The following is a 19,466-nucleotide window of genomic DNA, read 5'->3' as shown; positions in this document are numbered from 1 at the left end:
TTAATTTAATTATATTACCATATTATTAATGTCTGCAGTAACACATCACAACAGAGATTATTGGGAGAGAAAAAGGACATCCTGAGATCCTGGGTTCATATTTTGGCTTTATGTTTTTGATTCAGCATCTTAATGATTTTACCTGACATCTAGCAGAAGCTAACAGGAGGTAAACAGGACCTGGAGAAAACAAGTTTCATCATGGATTATATTACAACATATTTAACCATACTTTATCCTCCATGCAGCACTGGTTCTCAGGTTAAAGTAGCTAGGACTCAGGCCAGCTGGGCTCAGTGTAATGTCAACAACACCAGTGATCCATAAGAACCGTTGTGTTTCTACTATTCCTGACACATCAGCAGATAACAGTAAAATCCTGCTGTAATCTTAAAACAAACGCCACTACACTTTTTCTTCTAGGTGCTTTTTCTTCTTTTGGAGCCAGTACTTTACCATCATAATAAAATATACCTGTGGCCTAATGAGTCAATTGGCAACACTGAAGCAGCTCCTCAGCAGTGATCCAGTGGTATGCTCAAATGCTGCAGGCTTAGCTCCAGTTAGCCCCAGGCGTTAGGTCAAACCATAGACTGTGGGTTAAACAAGACCATGAACATGACTGGCAGGCTATGCTTAGGTAATGTAGATTTAACATCTGGCCATTTGATTCTGTGTACACACTACTGATTGATAGTGCAAGAAAAAAAAGACCAGGTGGCTCAAATGTCACAGGATTAATACTGTGCACAGCTGTCCAGGCAACGGTTGAGCAGAAAAAATGTGGCATGAAGGAGAGATTTTAAGTAATATTGTTTTGTAATATTAGACTTAAGCCGGATGGCAGGATTCATTTTAGATTTAAATATTCGTTAAGACATGCCTTAGTGATTATGGAAGGAATAGGAACAACTTTGGTTCTGAAGAGCCTAAAAATGCTGCAGTGTGAACAAAATATAAACATCCTACAGAAAAGCCTTTACTAGTCAGTAAAGTTGATCAACACTCGTCTGACACTATCAACAAACGCTGAACTTCCCGCATCATAAAGGTCTTTGCCTGATACTGCAGAGATTTTTGTACTAAAATCCCTGAGCTGTGGCCAGATGTTGCAAATTGAGTGGCACCTCTCTGTACACTTACAACTTCTGTAAACTGCGACTCCCGTCGTCCCTTGCGTCATTGTGTCAACATGGCGCCTGTCTGCCGGACAAAAGGCGAATCTGTCTGACGGTGGGTTGAAACCCAATTAGAAACAGAGGAGACATTTTGGGAAAAACTGTCAGTGTCCGTGTCTCCCAGCGGCCCGAGGAGAAACATATATGGTGGAGTAGTCGTCTCTGGAGGCTCTGAGACTGGGATATTAAGGTAGGTGAAGTCGAGCAGCTCCCACCGCCGCTGTCTTCAGACGGCTCTGCTGCTGCTGGCCCGACACATTTCCTCTGCTCCCTCCGAGAGCTGCTCACTGAAAACTCCTCAAAATCTGCCCAGAGCTGCTGCTGCTGCTGCTGCGGCATTTTACTTACTCGGTTAATGTTCACACCATCCGACCGGGTTGCAAGGCTGTTATCTGAGTTACTGAAAAGTACGTGTCTAATTTCGCCGTGCACGTAGTTGACCAGAAAAAAAAAACATTTAATCAAGCATAATGTCAACTTTTCCAGTTGGTCCGCAAAGCACGCTGTGGTGATACGATGTGTATTTATGGTGGTAATGACGGTGAACGGTGGAGCTGGTGTTCAGATGGACTATTTGTGTTGTGATAGGACTGGGTGAGTTGAAGACAGGCGATACGCCGTATTGAGGAGTTGTTCTTCACCACCAATGAACGACTTCAGACACCCTCTGTCGGCTGTGCCCATTTTCCTGGAAGAAGGGCAACATCAAAAATCCGTTTTTTTAAACGACTTTCGACGTTAAAAGTCGATATTTTCACGTGACCCATCAGCACCGGGGACTAACCACAGTGTGGTGTCCAGCCACATGAGCCAGATGTTGTGTTTTGTTGAATTTTGGGGCAGTAAAGCCACTTAAAAAGTTTCCTACTGTGTTTAAATGACTTTTGTCTCTGCTCAGCTGGTACGCCTACAACCGGGACACACTTCATGCCACGTCTGGTTAGGATCTCAGGCAGGTCACAGAGTTCATCAGTAGTAATAGATTAAATAGGTTAAAGTAGTAATCTGTGACACTTTCCCCCTGACACAAGCACAGTCAAGATGATATTGTGTTGCTCTGAGGCGTTGGTGACTCAAAGCCTCGACCTGGTTGGAACTTTTCCTGATTACATTGTGATCCTCCGGGGAGTCTTCTGGGACGCTCTGTGCTCCACAGGGAGGTCAGAGGTCAAGTTCACTGCAGAGCAGTGAGGCTGGGGCAGATAGGGCTTCGGCACACGGACACTTGAGGGTTGTGTAGAGATCGGAGGATAAGTTGCAGTGACTTCAGCATTGGTGTGTGTATTTGTATTTTCACGTGTGGCCATGCTCCTGTGTTTTCCCTTTGTGCTGCGGCGACTTAGCAGAGATCTCTGAAGGAGTTCAGCAGTGCAAGTCAGCACTATTTGATTACTCTGTCCCTACCTTCACACACACTGTACCAGCCTCATGTAGTTACACATACTCCTGGTGTGCCGTCAGTCCAAGTGTGTTCAGCTAAAGCCATTTTCCACTTCCAAAGCTGATGACGTCCATTAAACACAGCTCTGTAATATCTATATATTTTCTTGAAAGTTTCAACATTTTTCTGTCAATTTTTAATCTTTACCTCAGTAAAGATGTTATTGTTTTACCAAAGTGAGCGTAGCCGCTAGAAAGTTATTGTTAATGTATTATATGGTCATAAACTGTAGTTATCCCCAACTTAAGTGTCCTTGTCATAATTCAAGATAGTTGTGAGCAATGAATGATAAACTTCTGACAGCCACTCTGGCGGATTCAGTTATGGATGAGGAGAAGCATATTTTTTTGGGATGCACTCTTGTATATTAGGCAGAGGTAGCCTAAATAGTTTGCTTGATTCTGTGCTCAGGACATGCAGAAGAAAGTTTGGCTTGCCTCTTAGTCACATGCTGTCTTTGTGCATCCAAAGGCCACTGTGTCTTTTCACAATAGTCACACCTTTTGAAAGGGAGGTTGGTTTCCTGCCAGTGTGGCTCACAGAGACTAATCTTGCAGATAAATAAAGTCAGATGTCATTGTTTTTTCCTTGTGACGAGTTGCACTGAAATTTCGCACCCTCCCTCTTTTTACTTTTTTCTTCTTCTTCTTCTTTTTTTTTTTTTTTAAAGCTGTAGGATGTGCTCGTATGTTTCTGCATATCACAGCAAGTAAGAAAAAACAATTGAATCAGTGAGTTGATTTGCCAGTTAGCCTCGTGAACTTGTAATTGTGACTGGACTTTCTGAAGTCTCACTCTTACAGTCAAACTTTTTTTCCCCGGCTCAAGTTTTATCCGCTTGTGTAGATAGACTGGACCTTGGCTGCTTAACATTGGTGACGTGTTTACAGCTGTCTGCAGCTGTCTACTGTAAAGAGCAGCTTATCTATAGGCTACTAATCAACTCTAAAAGGCTGAAAGCACTAGGAGAAATCCAGCCTCATGGATGGGTCGACAGAAAATCTGTTAACTTTTTATACCCTTCCTATTTCTGTCTCTTTACTGGCCTTTCCCCTTAACTCTCACCATGATGACCCCATGACTTTGTTTGACATGGCATGAAAACAGTGGAGCAACAGGATATACGGTTATTTATTTGTCACAAAGTACCATTAAAATATTATGTGAAGCACATTGAACATTATTTAATAAAGGAATGATCCCATCACATAGCACCACAGGACCCCCTTGCAAAAGAGATTCTGAATCTCAATGGGATTATTCCTGGTTAAATAAAGGTTAAATAAAAAAATAAAAGGCATGGAAACACGTGATTTCATATACTTAAATATACACATAGGCTATATCATATAGTTTCCTGTACTTTAACTTCCTCATGTCTGAGTATAAAAGATGCAGTCATGCTTTAATGATTGCTTTTGTGTTGCAGCTGTGCTAAAACAACTAGTGATCATGATGTGATACTGTAAAGCAGACTGCAAGCAAGACCTCGGAAATACCTGGCTACAATATGTGATAATATAAACAAATATAAGGAGGCATAATTTTTACGAGTGCCATAATTTTGTGGTCCTGTATCGATCCTGTGTATCAGTCTCACAGACTACAGCATGACTCACCCTCTGCAGCAGAGAGAGAAAGTATGGAGCTTGGCTGCCTGAGATGTAAATTTTTCTTGGCATTTTTCCCAAGACATGCGCACATACGCACACACACACACTGACACACACTCGACCTCACCCTCCCTCTCTGTTTAAGTGTTGACATGTCTGCTGACTTTGATTCTCTGCTGTGGCCTGTTTTTCTTCTCAGTGTCAGAAAGGAAAGCATCAAAACAGATGTGCGATCTCATTCTATTCATCTTCCTCTCTGGCTCTCCTCCTTTCTTAGTTCAGTTCAATGACCATAATTTTGACATTTTTCTTCTCTTTTTAGAAGTGACACCACATTTGTGCACATTTTTTAGAGCACATGATCTAATCATACACAACTATAGCCTATACGTAAGATTTAACAGATGATAAACTAGAGCAACACTGGTGTAAGCGTGTGTTTGGTTTGAAACATGCTATAGAATAATAAACAAAAACTGGATCCATAACAGTATTTGGTTAACATGATTATTGGGGTTGAAAAGATCCACTGTAATAAGTCGAATTTAATCTGGAGGAATGCACTTCAGATCTGGGGAGCAGCTGGTGAGCTCTGATGTCTTCTGTGTGTGTGTGTGTGTGTGTGTGTGTGTCTGTGTGTGTGTATGTGTTTGTTATAAATCTGCAGGAAGCTAACAGACGTGACTGTACTGTTATTTTGCTCTGTGGTTCTCTCCTTGGTGGCAAGGTCACTCGTCAAAAGTTGCAAATGTGATTTCCTTTAATACTGAACACCCAGTTTTTGATGCTGTTTATGTGTACAGCCAGAGTTTTCTCTCTAATTGTAATTCAGTCAGTGTTTGTATTCTTTAATTTCCTCTGCTATTTATGGTGGTTTTTTATTGTGGCTGGTTCAAATTGTGCACTCACACGTAAGCTATTTTCAAAAAACAATGCACATAATACTGAACGTGATGTGGAAGATTAAAGCGAACACATACCTGCATCTTCCACCATGCGAAGGTGGTTTACTTTTACTCTTGAGTTTAGTAGCACTGTGCTAGGCACACACGACTGAACACCCCCTTTGTCTAACAGCTGTGGAACCTGTATTAATAAAACACACTTACCATTTTCAACAATAACCCCACATAATATCGCAATTTGCCACATCAAATAAATAGGATATTTACATTTTGCACTCCTCACCAAAAGATGCCTGTGCATGTTTTAGCTCTAAAAAATCCATTACCCTTTGATGACAATAAAAAATGAAACCTTTTCTCGCTTGCAATCTTCTTCTTCTCTGTCCTTGCTGGAGTGTTGCAGCCTTTATGTGTCACTGCCACATACGGTCAGGATGTGAATCATGCCGCCTGTGTGCACACTGCAGACTGCAGAGGGACGTTGCCACTGGGGCAGCGATACCATTGAATCATTCTTGCTCTTTGTTTACTTTTACAACAGTTATTTTTATGTGGGAAAAGTACTGTTGAATATTATGTAGTGCTTTGCATCTACAGTTTCCCATATCCCTCCAAATAGTGGTAGAGGTCTAGCAAAGCAAAGTTGTTGTAATCTTGACACCACAACTTGAAATCTAAACAATTGTACCAAACTAAAACTGAATGTTCCTTGTTGGTAATCATCTGGTTGTTTGATGTCCTCCAGGATGTTCCAGCAGTGTGAGGAGCCTCGTTTCACCATTGAACAGATCGACCTCCTCCAGAGGCTGAGGAGGACGGGGATCACCCAGGCCGAGGTCCTCCACGCCCTGGACACCCTGGAGCACCTCGACCGGCAGCATGGACACAAGTTGACCCACAAACCTTCCTACATGCCTCCGTCTTCTTCCAACACCGTCACCGCCTCTTCCTCCATGACCTCCACTGCCACTCAGACCAGTTTCCCGGACAACCAACTCTCACTGTCGCCCAACAACAACTTCGACAGCACTTCCCTGCCTCTACCTGTTCCAGTAACCTCACCTGTTGTCATAGCAGCTGTAGCACAGAACGGCCTAGTAGCTGTCAGCAATGGGAAGTTGTCACCACCACCGCGCTTTCCTCTCGGAGCCGTTAGCGGCAATGTGACGGCGCCAGCCTACGGGTTCGAGGCCAGTGAAGAGGACATAGATGTTGATGAGAAGGTGGAGGACTTGATGAGGTAAGGCCAGACCAGACTTGTCTCACCTCGGATCTGGCTGAGCTTGAATTGACTTGATGCTGTTTCAGATGCTTCCCATAGAAAAGCTTAGGGAAAATTATATATGAATACACTTTTTTTTCTGTGTGTGCCAAGTAAATGCCAAATAGTAATGGGTTCATTATTGCCCTCTGGGTATGGAGGCCAAATAACTCCCACTGCAACTACAGAAAACTGCAGTTGTTACAGGTGTGGTTTATTTTTTCTCTCTCAAAAGACACGAGCCACCAAAGATGAGATTTATAGTTCACTAGACGTACTGTATAGTGTTATGTTTTTGTCAACAAGAGGAAAAGCAAAAGGTTAGAAAGGCTTCAATGAGTGTTACAACCTCTTGGTTACTGGTAATAAGTTTATTATCAACAAGAAGGAAAGGGCAACAAGAAGAAACCTAACCCTGTTGATGACAGTACACTAGTTTCTGGTTTGCCATAACCATGAGGGTATGTAGGTAATAAGTTCTCATAATTATGAATATTCTTATGACAAGGTTTTTGATGCGGTTTTTGAACACCATGGCGACATAATGGGAGATCAGTACACCACAGAGCAGGTGTTATCACAAAAGGTGTCATGGTTGCTCCTCCTATAGCTAGAGTATGATACGAGGATTACTGCTGTGCTGAGTACAGTACACATTCACATGTACTATATACACACATGTACACACACACCCTGCAATGCCTCTCATCTGTAGTCTGCAGCCAGATCGCAGCAATCAGAGTAGTATTGATCTAAGCGGGTGTGAAGATGAGATCAAACCATAAGAGCTGAGAATATTACAGCAGAACTGAAGCTCCAGTGCCTTCACATATTCCACTGCAACAACCACTCCCATTCATATACTGTACAGGTGAATTGTGGACTTGGAGCTGGTTGGAGTAAAGTGAATATTGTGTGATGTGTTAGTAATGTCTGACTGTTGGACATCTAGATATTTATCATGCTTCAACAGTGTAATCTCTCTCCTTGCAGAAGGGACAGTGCTTTGATCAAAGAGGAGATCAAGTCCTTCCTGGCAAACAGGCGGATTTCCCAAGCTGTTGTCGCTCAGGTAACGGGTGAGTGTCAGCTTCATCTGTGCTTTAACCAGGACAACTACATCACTACTAGTTGGCATGTTAGTGACTGTGAAACCAGCTGAAGTCTTGGGTCTCCTGCAGGGATCAGTCAGAGTCGGATCTCCCACTGGCTCCTACAACAGGGATCAGACCTCAGTGAGCAGAAGAAACGGGCCTTCTTCCGTTGGTACCAGCTGGAAAAGTCCAACCCAGGTAACGGCGCCATCCCTCTCCTAGTTAATAGTGAGGGAAAACCTTTTTAGGGGGAAAAAGTATTTTAATAACCATAGTCATTTGCACCTAATGTGTGACTTCCACAACAGTTACTTAATGCTGAGTGGGCACCCTCGCTTCCAGAGGACAATCATCTCAAAAGAGATGGATACACTGTGAAATTATGGTTTATAATGGACAATGTATGCATCCTGGAGCAGGATCAGCTCAAATTCATCAGTGCAGAAAGGTCAGTCTGTACCTCAGCTCATCTGTATTCAAACAGTATGAACTAAAGGGTCAATATTGTTTAGCAATAATTTAGCAGCAGAGGACAGATGTTGGAAGAGTGGCGGATGTAACATAAAGTTGTATAAAATAATGTTTTTAAAGAAAAGAAAGCCATGGCGTATGTTTGCATTTTTTATGAGCGTCTTGAGATGTTCCTCATTACACTCGGACTGGGAAGGCTGTAAACTGTTTCCTGTGATTGAACAATGACTACATTGTGTCACGTTGAGCCCAACTTAGAGGAATGTACAGAATGAAAAAATGAATAGTTCAAGTCATCTGTGTCGTTTCTTGGAAAAAAACATCAGTGGAATGATGCTTTAATCAGAATCTCTTGAGTTAAATTTAGTTTGTTGGTTTGAAGCCTGATAGTGAAAGGGGTTTCTCATGGCTTCACTTTTGATGATGACCAGATCACAAAAATGTCTTTGCATTATATACATATTGTTAAGGAACTGAATGAACACATTTATATAATGAATTATCCTGGGAAGTGTCACTGTTAGAAATACTGAAATGAATATAAACCTAATTATTAATGCGGTATGGTGTTTGTGCCTTCAGGTGCCACTCTGGCCATGCGAGCTGCCCCGCTGGCTCTGGAGGACATGATGGACTGGCAACAGGCTCCGCCCCCCTTTGGGGCTACCCCTGGGGGTTTCCGTCTGCGGCGAGGGAGCAGATTCACCTGGAGGAAGGAGTGTCTGGCTGTAATGGAGAGGTGAGGAGGAGGAAGAGCAGTGTTACGTATGCCGTGTCAGGACCCAGTATAAATCAGACTGTGAAAACATCATGAAAATCAAATGATGATTTTCATTCAAGGCTTATTCGTGGTCAATAATGGTCATTCAAGTGGTGCTTTGACAGTGAAGTTGTCGCAGTGTGCAGGTGTAAAAAAGGTATATCCCTGTTTCAACAACTTCCTGTTTCGTGGAAAACATCAAAATTCTCATCAGGACCAAGATGTTGTTTCTTTAAAACTGACAATTAAGCATCATGAAGGTGTTTAGCATTTTCTGACCAAGTTTGGGGCAGAGGCGAAAATGTAAAATAGCAACATAACTTGCTGTTACAAAATTCACCATGCCCTTCAATGGAAGTTCAAGTAGGAGTGACCAACTTTGTAGGAGGAGTTCATGAAATTGTAAAACACACTCATTTCTGGTCGCCATAAAACCCCCACAAAATGGCCGACTTTCTGTCAGGTTAAACTGCAGGTGCAAGAGGCTTTTTTTTTGTAGGATTTAGGTCATTAATGGATACTAATATGCCACTTTGCCACGCCTGTGTACAAGACACATAACATCTGTTAATTTTCACTAATCCTGAGGGAGGACGTCCAGTGGGGTCCTTGGACATTTGGTGCTTGGTCCTAAAAATGACCACTCCAACTGTGAAATCATGACTATACTACTACGACTACTTTATATTACAATATTTGCCAACAATAATCACAGTAGTACACTTTTAATTGATAGGACAGTTGGATAGAGACAGGAAATGGGGAGAAAGAGAGGGGGGATCACATACAGCAAAGGGCTGCTAGGGGAATTTAACTGGTGCTGCTGCAGCGAGGACTATAGCCTGTAAATGTCAGATACAGTAGAAGTGTTTTTGCATATCGATCAGCCTAACACTTGTGTGTGTGTGACTACTCAGCTACTTCAGTGATAACCAGTACCCTGATGAAGCGAAGAGAGAGGAGATCGCCACTGCCTGTAATGCTGTCATCCAGAAACCAGGTAGGTCAAAGAGATGACAGATGTTAAGTTATCAAAACACAAAAATCTAATTTCCTGTAAACTACTTTTGACTACCGTGGTGAGTGCGACTGGTGTTACCCATGTCACACATGGAGATTGATTCAGTCTTATTTGATGTTAACTACTCTTTTTCTTTTTTTTCATATTTCATTTACTTAACTTTTGTGAACCAAAAAGATATAGTTCGACTTTTACAAGAGAGACCTGGCCAAACAAGAGGGATAAAACTTCCAGACACAGTTTGTCTTGTAAATTTCCAAAATAACCTCAGGGACAGACTGGAGGAGTAAAAGACAGAAGCAGCAGCCATGTAGCACTGATCTACTGCAGATGTCTGATCTGTGTGTGTGTGTTACAGGAAAGAAGCTGTCCGATTTGGAGAGGGTCACATCTCTGAAGGTCTACAACTGGTTTGCCAACCGCCGCAAAGACATCAAGAGGCGTGCGAACATTGGTAATGTCTACTTCTTTCTGTGTGTTACATGCAGTATGTGTGATTAAAGCAGTTTGAAGCAGATGTTAAATGAACATTATCAGACCAGTAATCACACATACAAGAGGGTTTACTCTTACAATGCCATCTTTCTCATCACACACAGAGCTGAGCAGCAGTGAGAGAAACATGTTCTCATTTTGACACCTCCAAACTCTTCCTTTTTACACTTGTATGATTTCTTACCAACAGCATTAGCAGGATCTTCTTTGCCCTCGATATGCTATGATCAATTTTGTGTTTTTGAAGAAGCAGCCATCTTGGAGAGTCATGGTATCGAGGTTCAGAGTCCAGGGGGTCAGTCCAACAGTGACGAGGTAGATGGCAACGACTTCCCGGACCAGGTAAACCAGATCAACATTTGGCCACTTTCCAATAGTCAGTAAAGTTAAAATTAGATGACAACTCAACTTATGTAATACATTTGGTTGTACTTTAACTATCCCAAACAAAATACAAATAATATCCCAAATCCACCTCATCCCCTGCTCTGTTTGTCTTGGAGAGGGGGAGACCTGTGTAGTGAATTCATGTCCTGGAAAAAAGAAAAGAAGAAACTTTCAGAGTGATTGATCTCCACTACTGAACAACCTCACCACACTTTTGTTTTAATTTGAAAATCCCAGCAACAGAAATTGCCATTGTGTGTAGTCTACTTTGTTTTTGTTTCCCTACACCCTGATAAAATTTACATTTAGTTACATATTAAACTGCTGTGGGTTTGTGAAAGTTTGGGAAGCACACATTTCAAAATCTCCAACATAATAAATAACTAGTTGTAAAGTCAAAGGTCAGACACCACAGCGTTAAGACAAAAGTCATTTGTCAGTGGAACAAGGTGGTGTTTACTGTATAGTCTTTATGCTCCATCTCTTAACAGGGCTGTGAGGTGTCTTTATTTGACAAGAGAGCTTCAGCCAGGCAGTTTGGTTTCAGTCGAGCTGACCTCTCCTCTCCGACCCAGGTACAGCCTCACCACACACACTGCCTGCACGCTGCAACAGCATCTATCAAGTAGTTTTGGTCTCAGATTAAGCGATGAGGCCAGATTTCCAGATCCACACGTTCACTTATCATTCCCCACACTTCTTTTCTCCCTACACAGGTCCCCACACTGCTCCCCAGCTGGTTTTCTGCCCTGGGTAGAGGAGGCCTGTCTGGACAGAGGGGCTCGTCTCTGATCGGCCGCTCCCTCGTGACGGGGACAGGTCCTCAGGCAGAAGGTTCTAGATTGACAGGCGTGTCCTGGTCTCCGCCCTCCCCTTCCCTCCAGGATGAACCCACCATTCACAGCGTGCTGTCTGAGCCCCAGGACCCGATCGTGCTGGAGAAGGAGGCTGCTAGTGACGGCAGCCAAGCGCTAGTCGATCAGGCAGACGGAGCAGCGTGCAGTATGGGGAATGACATCAAGACGGAAACGCTGGAGGACGACTGAAGAGGGCAGTGGATACCAGAGTTGTCAGAGTCATGAATAGAACAGGTGTGTTAATATGCAAGCAGATTTTATTGGAATGTAATAAGTGAAAAAAAAAAAAGACCAAAAGTCGTGTAAACGCCAACCCTGAGATACCTCCCAACCCTACCTCCAACCACCAACCTGCTCTGCTACGCTCTTATAGGCATTACTAGTATATTATAACAATGAAATTATGATAAACTTTTATTTGTTTTAAGTCCTCCCCAGCAGACTGTGGAATATTTGAAATGCCTACATAATAACAAATGCAGACATGAAAGGAGATACATATAGCTATTGTGTACTGATTCTTTTTTATTTTATTTTATTTTATTTTTTACATCATTTCTTTGTTGCTTTGTTTTTACTAAGGCATTTTAAATCTCCCATAGCAGACTGAGTGTCAGGACTTCATACATTGTGCAGATTTTCTTTGAGAAACTGCATTTCACAGCAGGACAACACTGCATTTGACACAGGATTCAAATAATTTCAGGGTCTTGCACTGTGATCACAACACAACTTAACAGCCTCAAAAACTAAATACATGAATCTCAAAGTTCATTTTAACTGATTGTTTTAGTAAAATTATGCAGCGCATGTCATGACAGCTGATTACACTATAAATATTCGCTGTTGATTCCTTCCAGTGATAAGAACAGCAGAATCAGATTAGTTGACTTAAAAAAAGAAGAAGTCAGGGTCACATCATATTGGTAATATAACTGTGACCCAATCCTCTGTCCCTTGCCTTTATACAATAAGCTCAACATATAGAAGCAAAGGAGGATGTAAAGATTTGAATCAATTGTAATTGGGACATTTAAACATCAACAGATGTTTCAAATGTCTTTTATTACCCGTTTTTCAGGACTAGTCTGTCCCTAAGTTTAAATGCATGTCGTCCACCTCTCTCTTCAAATGTCCCTGGCACTGGGGCTGGAATAAAGGTAAAAATGCCACAAAAACAACTTCAAAAGAAAAATATTGACCATTCGACAGTTTAAAATAACATTCAAACCTTTGCGCCCTCTCTTTGCTTCCATATCAAGTCATTTTAAACAAAGTTACTCATCACATAAATGTCGATGGAAGCCAGAAGTGTCGACAGATGTGTGTGAAAGGAGACATCTGGATGTCCAGCTGATCGGGTGTCCTTGATTCCTTTTAGCCCAGTTACAGATCAGTCAGCTGGGAGGGATTCAACAGTGTGATAACACTGTTTAGATAATACAAACGTGTAAAGTGAATACATACATACATAGACTACATGTGTATGTGTGCATACATATACACACATACAGTACTTATATACAGTATATTATATAAACTGTGAGGGTATGTGTACATGTACCCTAATCCATTTCTATTTACACTATATAGACATATTAGCTTCAAATGAGAGAAACTATCAGTATGAGTCTTTCTTGTTGGTAAAAGGTGAGTGAAGCATTAGCCAAAGTATTAAGTTTAAATTTTATGTATTTTCCGAGTGTGTGTGTGTGATAGTCATGGATGGAACTATATATCAGAGATATGCTAATCAAAGACGCATCAGATGTGTCAAATTATTGCAAGTTAAATGCATAATTATCCTTTTTTAAGGTGTATCTGTGTTTATGCTCGATATGCCATGTGTTCTAAACACACACAGTCATGTTTAAATTCAATTTTCATTTTAAATGACACTTTATCAGATCAATATCATGGTGCTTGGAGTCCCTGTTGTTTGAAACATTTCATCGATGAGTGTGTATGATGGGTGACACAGGAAATAGGAAGAGAAAAGTTGATGTTTTCCTCAGAAAGCTAATAGTTCACATTCAGTGAGCGAGTTGGATTCTCGCCAAACAACCACAACCAGAGAAATATTCATCAGAGTACAGTCTTTGTAGAAGTCTGAAATTATTAAAGGTCAGGTTTGACCTTTTAAATCCAGTGGACAGGAGATATTGACACTATAGTCTCTCTTCCAGAACACTTTTATTTGGGATGTGCAGATGTGTCAACCTTTTTAAGCGTTATTATTGTTATTTTGTTTTTGCCAACTAAGTGGCAAAGCTGTAAACACAGCACCGACATTTTGTCACCAAGTTGTAATGATTTATTGATGGATGGGTTGATCTGTGATGAACCCAACAGACACAGATAGAAAGTGAGCATTCATTTGGAGTTGTGTCTCTAAACATTAAACCATTTTAAGAGCAGCATTCACTCCATTTTTAGCTGTTTAAAAAAAAAAAAAAAAAAAACATCTGGTTATTCAGCTGCTAAATGCCCGTCCCCCCTTTTCACTAGCAATCGCTAAGTGTACATGAGATTAATTGTGGCTTTTGCACTTAGACATGAGCTGGAAATAACTTGATGAGAGTAGAGTTAAAGGGGAACTATGCAAGTCCGGTGGCTTTTCCACTGTTTTGCTAATGCTCCTCTTGTCCATGTGCATTTGTTTACAACGAAGCCGGCGAAAAATCAATACATGGAGCGGCGGATAACGTTACATAATATATACGATGTTACAACGTGTATATTTGCAAAGTTTTAACTGTCATAAACAAAAGATTGCCGGTTACGGAGCGTGTTTGTGTCACAGTGCCGCAGAGACGAGAGCTGGGACAGCGGTGCAGCGACCGAGTAACTACACTGATGTTGAAAGGTTGGGTTTTCAGCCGTGAGATGCCAGGTGGAAGGCAGAGAGCCTCCATTCTCACACACAAGTCATGTAGTTAACGATCAAAATTAGACCGGAGCTTTTTAATCAAGGTAAAAATGTAGCATAGCCACGGGAGAAATCCTACTTAGTTCCTCTTTAATTGGTCAGAAAACCAAAACAATGAGCTAAACATGCTAAAAAGCTGATGCTAACTTAACTCATTGAGTGCCAACCACGTAATTTCTCGTTTTTCGTTCCCATGCGTTGAGTGCCGAAAACGTAATTTTACGTTTTTTGCTTTTTTTTAAATTATGAAAATAGACACTTTAATACACATTATATGTAAATTTGGGGACTCTACGACGAGGAGAACTGAAATAGATGACGATCAAAGTCACATGACAGCTCATGATCTGGAAGTTTTTATCATAACTGGGCTTCTGCAAACGAGTTCTGCATGCAGATGCAGCGCAGCTGCTCTGCTCTCACCCGCGCTGCTGCTCCAGCTGCTCGAGCTGCTCGGAGCTGAACCAGGAAGCTCTCAGCCGACAGTCCGCCCGGTCTTCAGCTGGAGCAACACCGTGTCCTCCCCAAAGTCCTCCCGCGGTAAAATCTGATGGTCTCTGGACCAAAGCAGACCGGCATCACCGACCCGTACCACAGAAGGACCGCGACCACCGGCAGGACCGGTCTTCCCGAGCCGCGGTGGCCGACTGACCCTCACGCTCCGCGGGGAGAAGCTGTGACACGGCACGGTGCGTCTGTGTTATTGTTGTTTAGTGGCGCCCCCCCCGCCCCCGATGGTGGTTTTGTGAATAGAACAACAACTGTTGTATATATTTATCTTATACGAGCCCTTTGATCCAGAAATGCGAGTGTGAGAAGAGCGACAGACACAAACAGCGCACCTTTCAGAAAAGACGCTGTATCTCCTTTTCTAGAAAAAAAGGAGGGATTTTGGTGAAACCCAGCCATGTTTAGCTTGACTTTTCTCAGGAACAGAGGCACGTAGAAACAAACGGTTTGTGGCCACTTGAAGCATTAAGGTAAACCTTTCAATTGAGCCACAGTATGTGTTGGTGGCAATAATATAGAATACACTGTGGCTCTACATAAAAAGTCAAAAATGGTCTAAATTGCCGGTACACTTGACTAAAACTTTGGAAAGGAGCGCGGCACTCAATGAGTTAAGAGTTAGGTAGTTGTTTGTAATGGGTGGGCTACAACGAGCGACCCCTAGCACATTGTCCACACACATCAGTTACTTTTTCATCATTGAAATATTGATTAGTGCAGCTTTAATCTCTAAGGTTTTAGTTGTGATTCTGAAAGGACACTAACTTTGATCTGACTGCATAAATATTTCCGTAAAATTACATTTTTAGTACTGTATGATTTTAAGTTGAAGTGCCTTAGTTTTTACAGTTCACTGACGTAGGATCAGTGCAGGACGAACTTCTACAAAGACTGTACACACATCATCAATGCAAGAAAGCTAAACACATGATGTTCTGTAAAAGCCAACACTAAAGGTGGCTTCAGTCAAACTGGTTCATCAGTGTTCATCACCAGGTGCTTTACAGGCTAAGCTACTAGTTCAGAGTTACAAACTCGACACAAATACCTCACTTTACCCCCTTAGCTACAGTATAAGCTACACCCCTGCAGGTTCCTCCACAGCTGCTTCAATGTGAATCAAAGTTTAGGCGAATGGGAGTGAAATATGAGTGTAGATCTGATCTGTTCAGAGGAGGCTGACGACAAACTGTGACGAGGCTGTAAAGATGGTTCATGGTGGCCGACAACAGAAACGTCAGCATCCTTTAAAAGGGAAGTTCCCTCCCAAACTTGAGCCAATAAATATTACGTTGGAAAGTTAAGGGAAATTCCACTCTAAAAAAGGATTTATTAGTTCATCAGCTCCTGCTTCAACTTCAGTTCATGGAATAATTGTAAAATAGCTTCTCCCCTTCATCCTGGTGCAGTACTGACACATCCTCAGTGTTGGTGTCGGACTAAACGTCTGAGAAAATGTAAGTTTTGTGGTGGAATGTCTCTTTAAATGTACGGCAGCAGAGCTGTCCCAGGTGTCTTTGCTTTAAGCGTTTTTAAAACTCTGAGGCATCGTTAGTTAAGTCGTTTTCTGTCCTTTGTTTGAATTATTTACACCAAAATATCGAAAATATTAAAAATGTTTTTTCTTTTCTTTTGAATCTGCCAAGCAGGAGAATTTCTGAAGTGGATCTATGGATTCATTTAAGTGCTGTTCTCAGATTATTTCAATATAAATCATTTAAGCTGCTGCCTTCATGGTCTTGTCATGAAGTTGTACTGTGTTGTTCTGGAGCAGCAAATTGAAAGTGTTTGTTAGTGTCATGTTCTGTCATGGTAGAGCCAAAAAAAATCTGAAAGCAAAAAGAAATGAATCAAATCATGAAACAAACATAAAAAATGTGACCAAAAACCACACATGTACACAAGAGAGACCAAAAACAGTGAACAGAAACAAAATTGTAAATGGATCGCTGTTTTAGTTTTATGTGAAATAGTTGTTGCTGTCATTTTCCTCCAACCATGTTTCTAGCACATTGTCTGAAGGTGGGTTTCTGTCTACACATTTATGTACATATTCAGAAAATTGTGCATAAGATATTGGAAAATCACAATTAGTTTTTTGACCTTTGGGTTGAGGTGGAGGATCTTGTACCGTCCTTCAAATTAATACGTGAAACAAATGTAACAATAGTGCTTAAATCTATATTTTTTATACCCTCTGCTGCTGCAGTGATACACTTGACACCACCACCTCCCGTAACTGTGGCAAGGCAAGGCAATTTTATTTGTATAGCCCGTTTTTACAAACAGTTTGTCTCAAAGGGCTTTACATAGCATCATGACAACATCCTCTGCCCTTAGACCCTCACATCGACTGAGGAAAAACTCCATAGAAACCCCTTTTAACAGGGAAAAATCTGAGAAACCTCGGGGTGAGCAACAGAAGAGGGATCCCTCACCCAGGACGGGCAGACGTGCTATACTAGATGTTGTATACAGACAAGAAAACAGTTTATAATTGTGGTGGATGAAAACCTGGCTAGACCCTTTTAAAACACTGATCCCACTTGTCATTATGAATTATTGTCAAAATATCCTAATCAAGTGGATTACCTGATTGGACGTGTGGGACAAAAAACGATCAACAATACGAGAAAGAAATCAACTATTTCACATGATAAAATCAAAGCGGCTGGTTTGGCGGCTGCAGCATGGTGGTCTACTCTGTTTGTCACTCACTCACTTTCCTTCCTGTTGATCGGTCTTGTTTGTCAACTATTTCATTTTGCTTTCAGTTTTTCACACCAAACCGGCTCCATCAGTTTTGTGCCAGAAAATGTGTACTTCTATTGTAATCATCTTTAAAATCACTCAAAAGTTGTCATGACACAGAGACAAGAATACCATGGTACCATGGTTTCACACAAAAGGACACAGAAAGCCTTTGCTCTTCCAGCTCTGTTCATCACTGGGTCAGGCTGGTCGTGCACTTTGTGTCAGACATTGCCGACCTCCTGCATGTTGTGTCTTTTTCTTGGTTGAAAAGCAGTTGTATTATCTGCCTTCAGTCCTCTGTTGCCTTGTTGTACTGCTTTGTTTGAGCTTCCTTCACTAGTTTATTACAGGAACAAAGCAGCTAATGATTCAGATCAGACCTTATTTCACAACCGAACACCTGTTACATGCACCCCGGGCTCTGACTATTTCCTGATTGCGTAGTCTCTTCCATCACCGCCAAAACGAAACATACACCGTAGAGTGATGCTGTGATGGTTTCTTTGGTACAAAGTTGGGGTGCATGCTTTTATCTGATCAGAGATCTGCTGTCTGAACAAAGTGAGCGCAGGGGATCATTGTGTCGGTTCATGCCTCAGGACCAAATGTTGCTGTTGTCCTTCTCCTACATTACTCAGTACCACCTACATGAGACACAGTAGGACATTTGAAGAGTTATATTCCAAAATGCTGTATTTATTTAGGTGAAAAAAGGACATTAATCATCCATGCATCCAGTCTAAAATGTAGATGTTTCAGTCTTAATGTTCTCATTTAATAGGCCAATGACTTGAAATACTACTTAAAAACATGGTTCAGTCATGTATAAAAGTTTTTTTTTTCCTGACATGGTTTCCATTTCATTCTGGCAATAAACTCTTCAATCATCTCTGTTGGATGAAAAATATCAAACCTCAGCAGGATGTTTGTTTGTAGCAGTTTGAATTGATATTTTTTTTAATCCCCTGTTATTCTCTATTTCAAGATTTAGTGCCTTTTTTGGACGGTAGACTGTTCTGTAATCGCTATGTAGGAGCTCTACATATGCCTTTTGTTACTTTTTCATCTGTTGGATAAACCTTATTTGTTATTTTTAAGGTGTGTTTTTATTGATATTCTATTTACAAGGGAATAAAAACTGAGTCCACGCTGTGTGTCTCGCTTTGTGCTGTTGTCTTATGTCACTGTGCATAGTCATAGACACTAATGCTGCCACAATACAAGCTCAACAATGATTTGAAATGGAAAACCCCAACACAAATCACATCATCCCTATTTTTATATTCTTTTCAGTAAAAATCCCAGCAGGAATCAAGTCCCATCACACAGTAATCTTTTGGCACATAATCCAGCCCTACTGTCAAAGTTGTGTTTCTCTTCCATCTGTGAACACAAGTGAGAGTGAAGTGAACTTAGACCTGCTGACGAAACTGATGTTTTTGAGGCAGAGGTCAAGTACAGCGCATGTAGAGAGTATTTGGAGTTGGCTGCAGCTGCACACAGATGATCATTACATGCTCCATTCACTAAATTGAAAAGTGTAGCCAGCCATTAAAAAAATTCCATCACAAATGGCCTGAGGATTGAAAGCAGTCTGACTTTCAGCAGCATCCCGAAGTGTCTCAAAGCATAAAGTAATCTGCCTAAGCAGAACTAAATGAGGTTTCATGAGATTTGGTCGACAATAATCACATGACACAAACTCATCAGACAATGATGCAGGTGTGACATCACCACTTAGCCCCACCCTCACAGGCCAGTGATACATGCAGGGACACAAACAGAAACAT

The 19,466-nt window shown here is 41.5% G+C and overlaps 1 protein-coding gene across 5 annotated transcripts; it reads left to right on the top strand.

Moving 5' to 3' along the window:
* The first annotated feature begins 1,136 nt into the window (after positions 1-1,136).
* On the top strand, positions 1,137-19,130 carry LOC311002430 (homeobox-containing protein 1-like). Of its 5 annotated transcripts, none has more exons than XR_014596244.1 (11): positions 1,137-1,368; positions 5,883-6,377; positions 7,392-7,477; positions 7,580-7,690; positions 8,546-8,702; positions 9,641-9,723; positions 10,103-10,198; positions 10,487-10,581; positions 11,118-11,201; positions 11,343-13,870; positions 15,838-19,130. XR_014596244.1 is itself a non-coding variant. In XM_083993797.1 (10 exons), exons 2-10 carry the CDS (start codon positions 5,884-5,886, stop codon positions 11,670-11,672), a joined length of 1,530 nt encoding a protein of 509 aa, XP_083849923.1. In that variant the 5' UTR covers positions 1,137-1,368; position 5,883; the 3' UTR covers positions 11,673-14,557. The 5 variants fall into 5 exon arrangements, 3 of the variants coding, with proteins under 3 accessions (XP_083849923.1, XP_083849922.1, XP_083849921.1); XR_014596245.1 differs by having other exon boundaries at positions 11,343-14,456; positions 15,936-19,130; XM_083993797.1 differs by lacking the exon at positions 15,838-19,130 and having other exon boundaries at positions 10,493-10,581; positions 11,343-14,557.
* The last annotated feature ends 336 nt before the right edge of the window (positions 19,131-19,466 follow it).

The sequence above is a fragment of the Trachurus trachurus genome (assembly GCF_905171665.1).
Source record: "Trachurus trachurus genome assembly, chromosome: 3".
NCBI classification, from domain to species: Eukaryota; Metazoa; Chordata; class Actinopteri; order Carangiformes; family Carangidae; genus Trachurus; species Trachurus trachurus.
The sequence above is the reverse complement of the archived record's forward strand: the minus strand, read 5'-3'. Positions and strand labels throughout refer to the sequence as shown.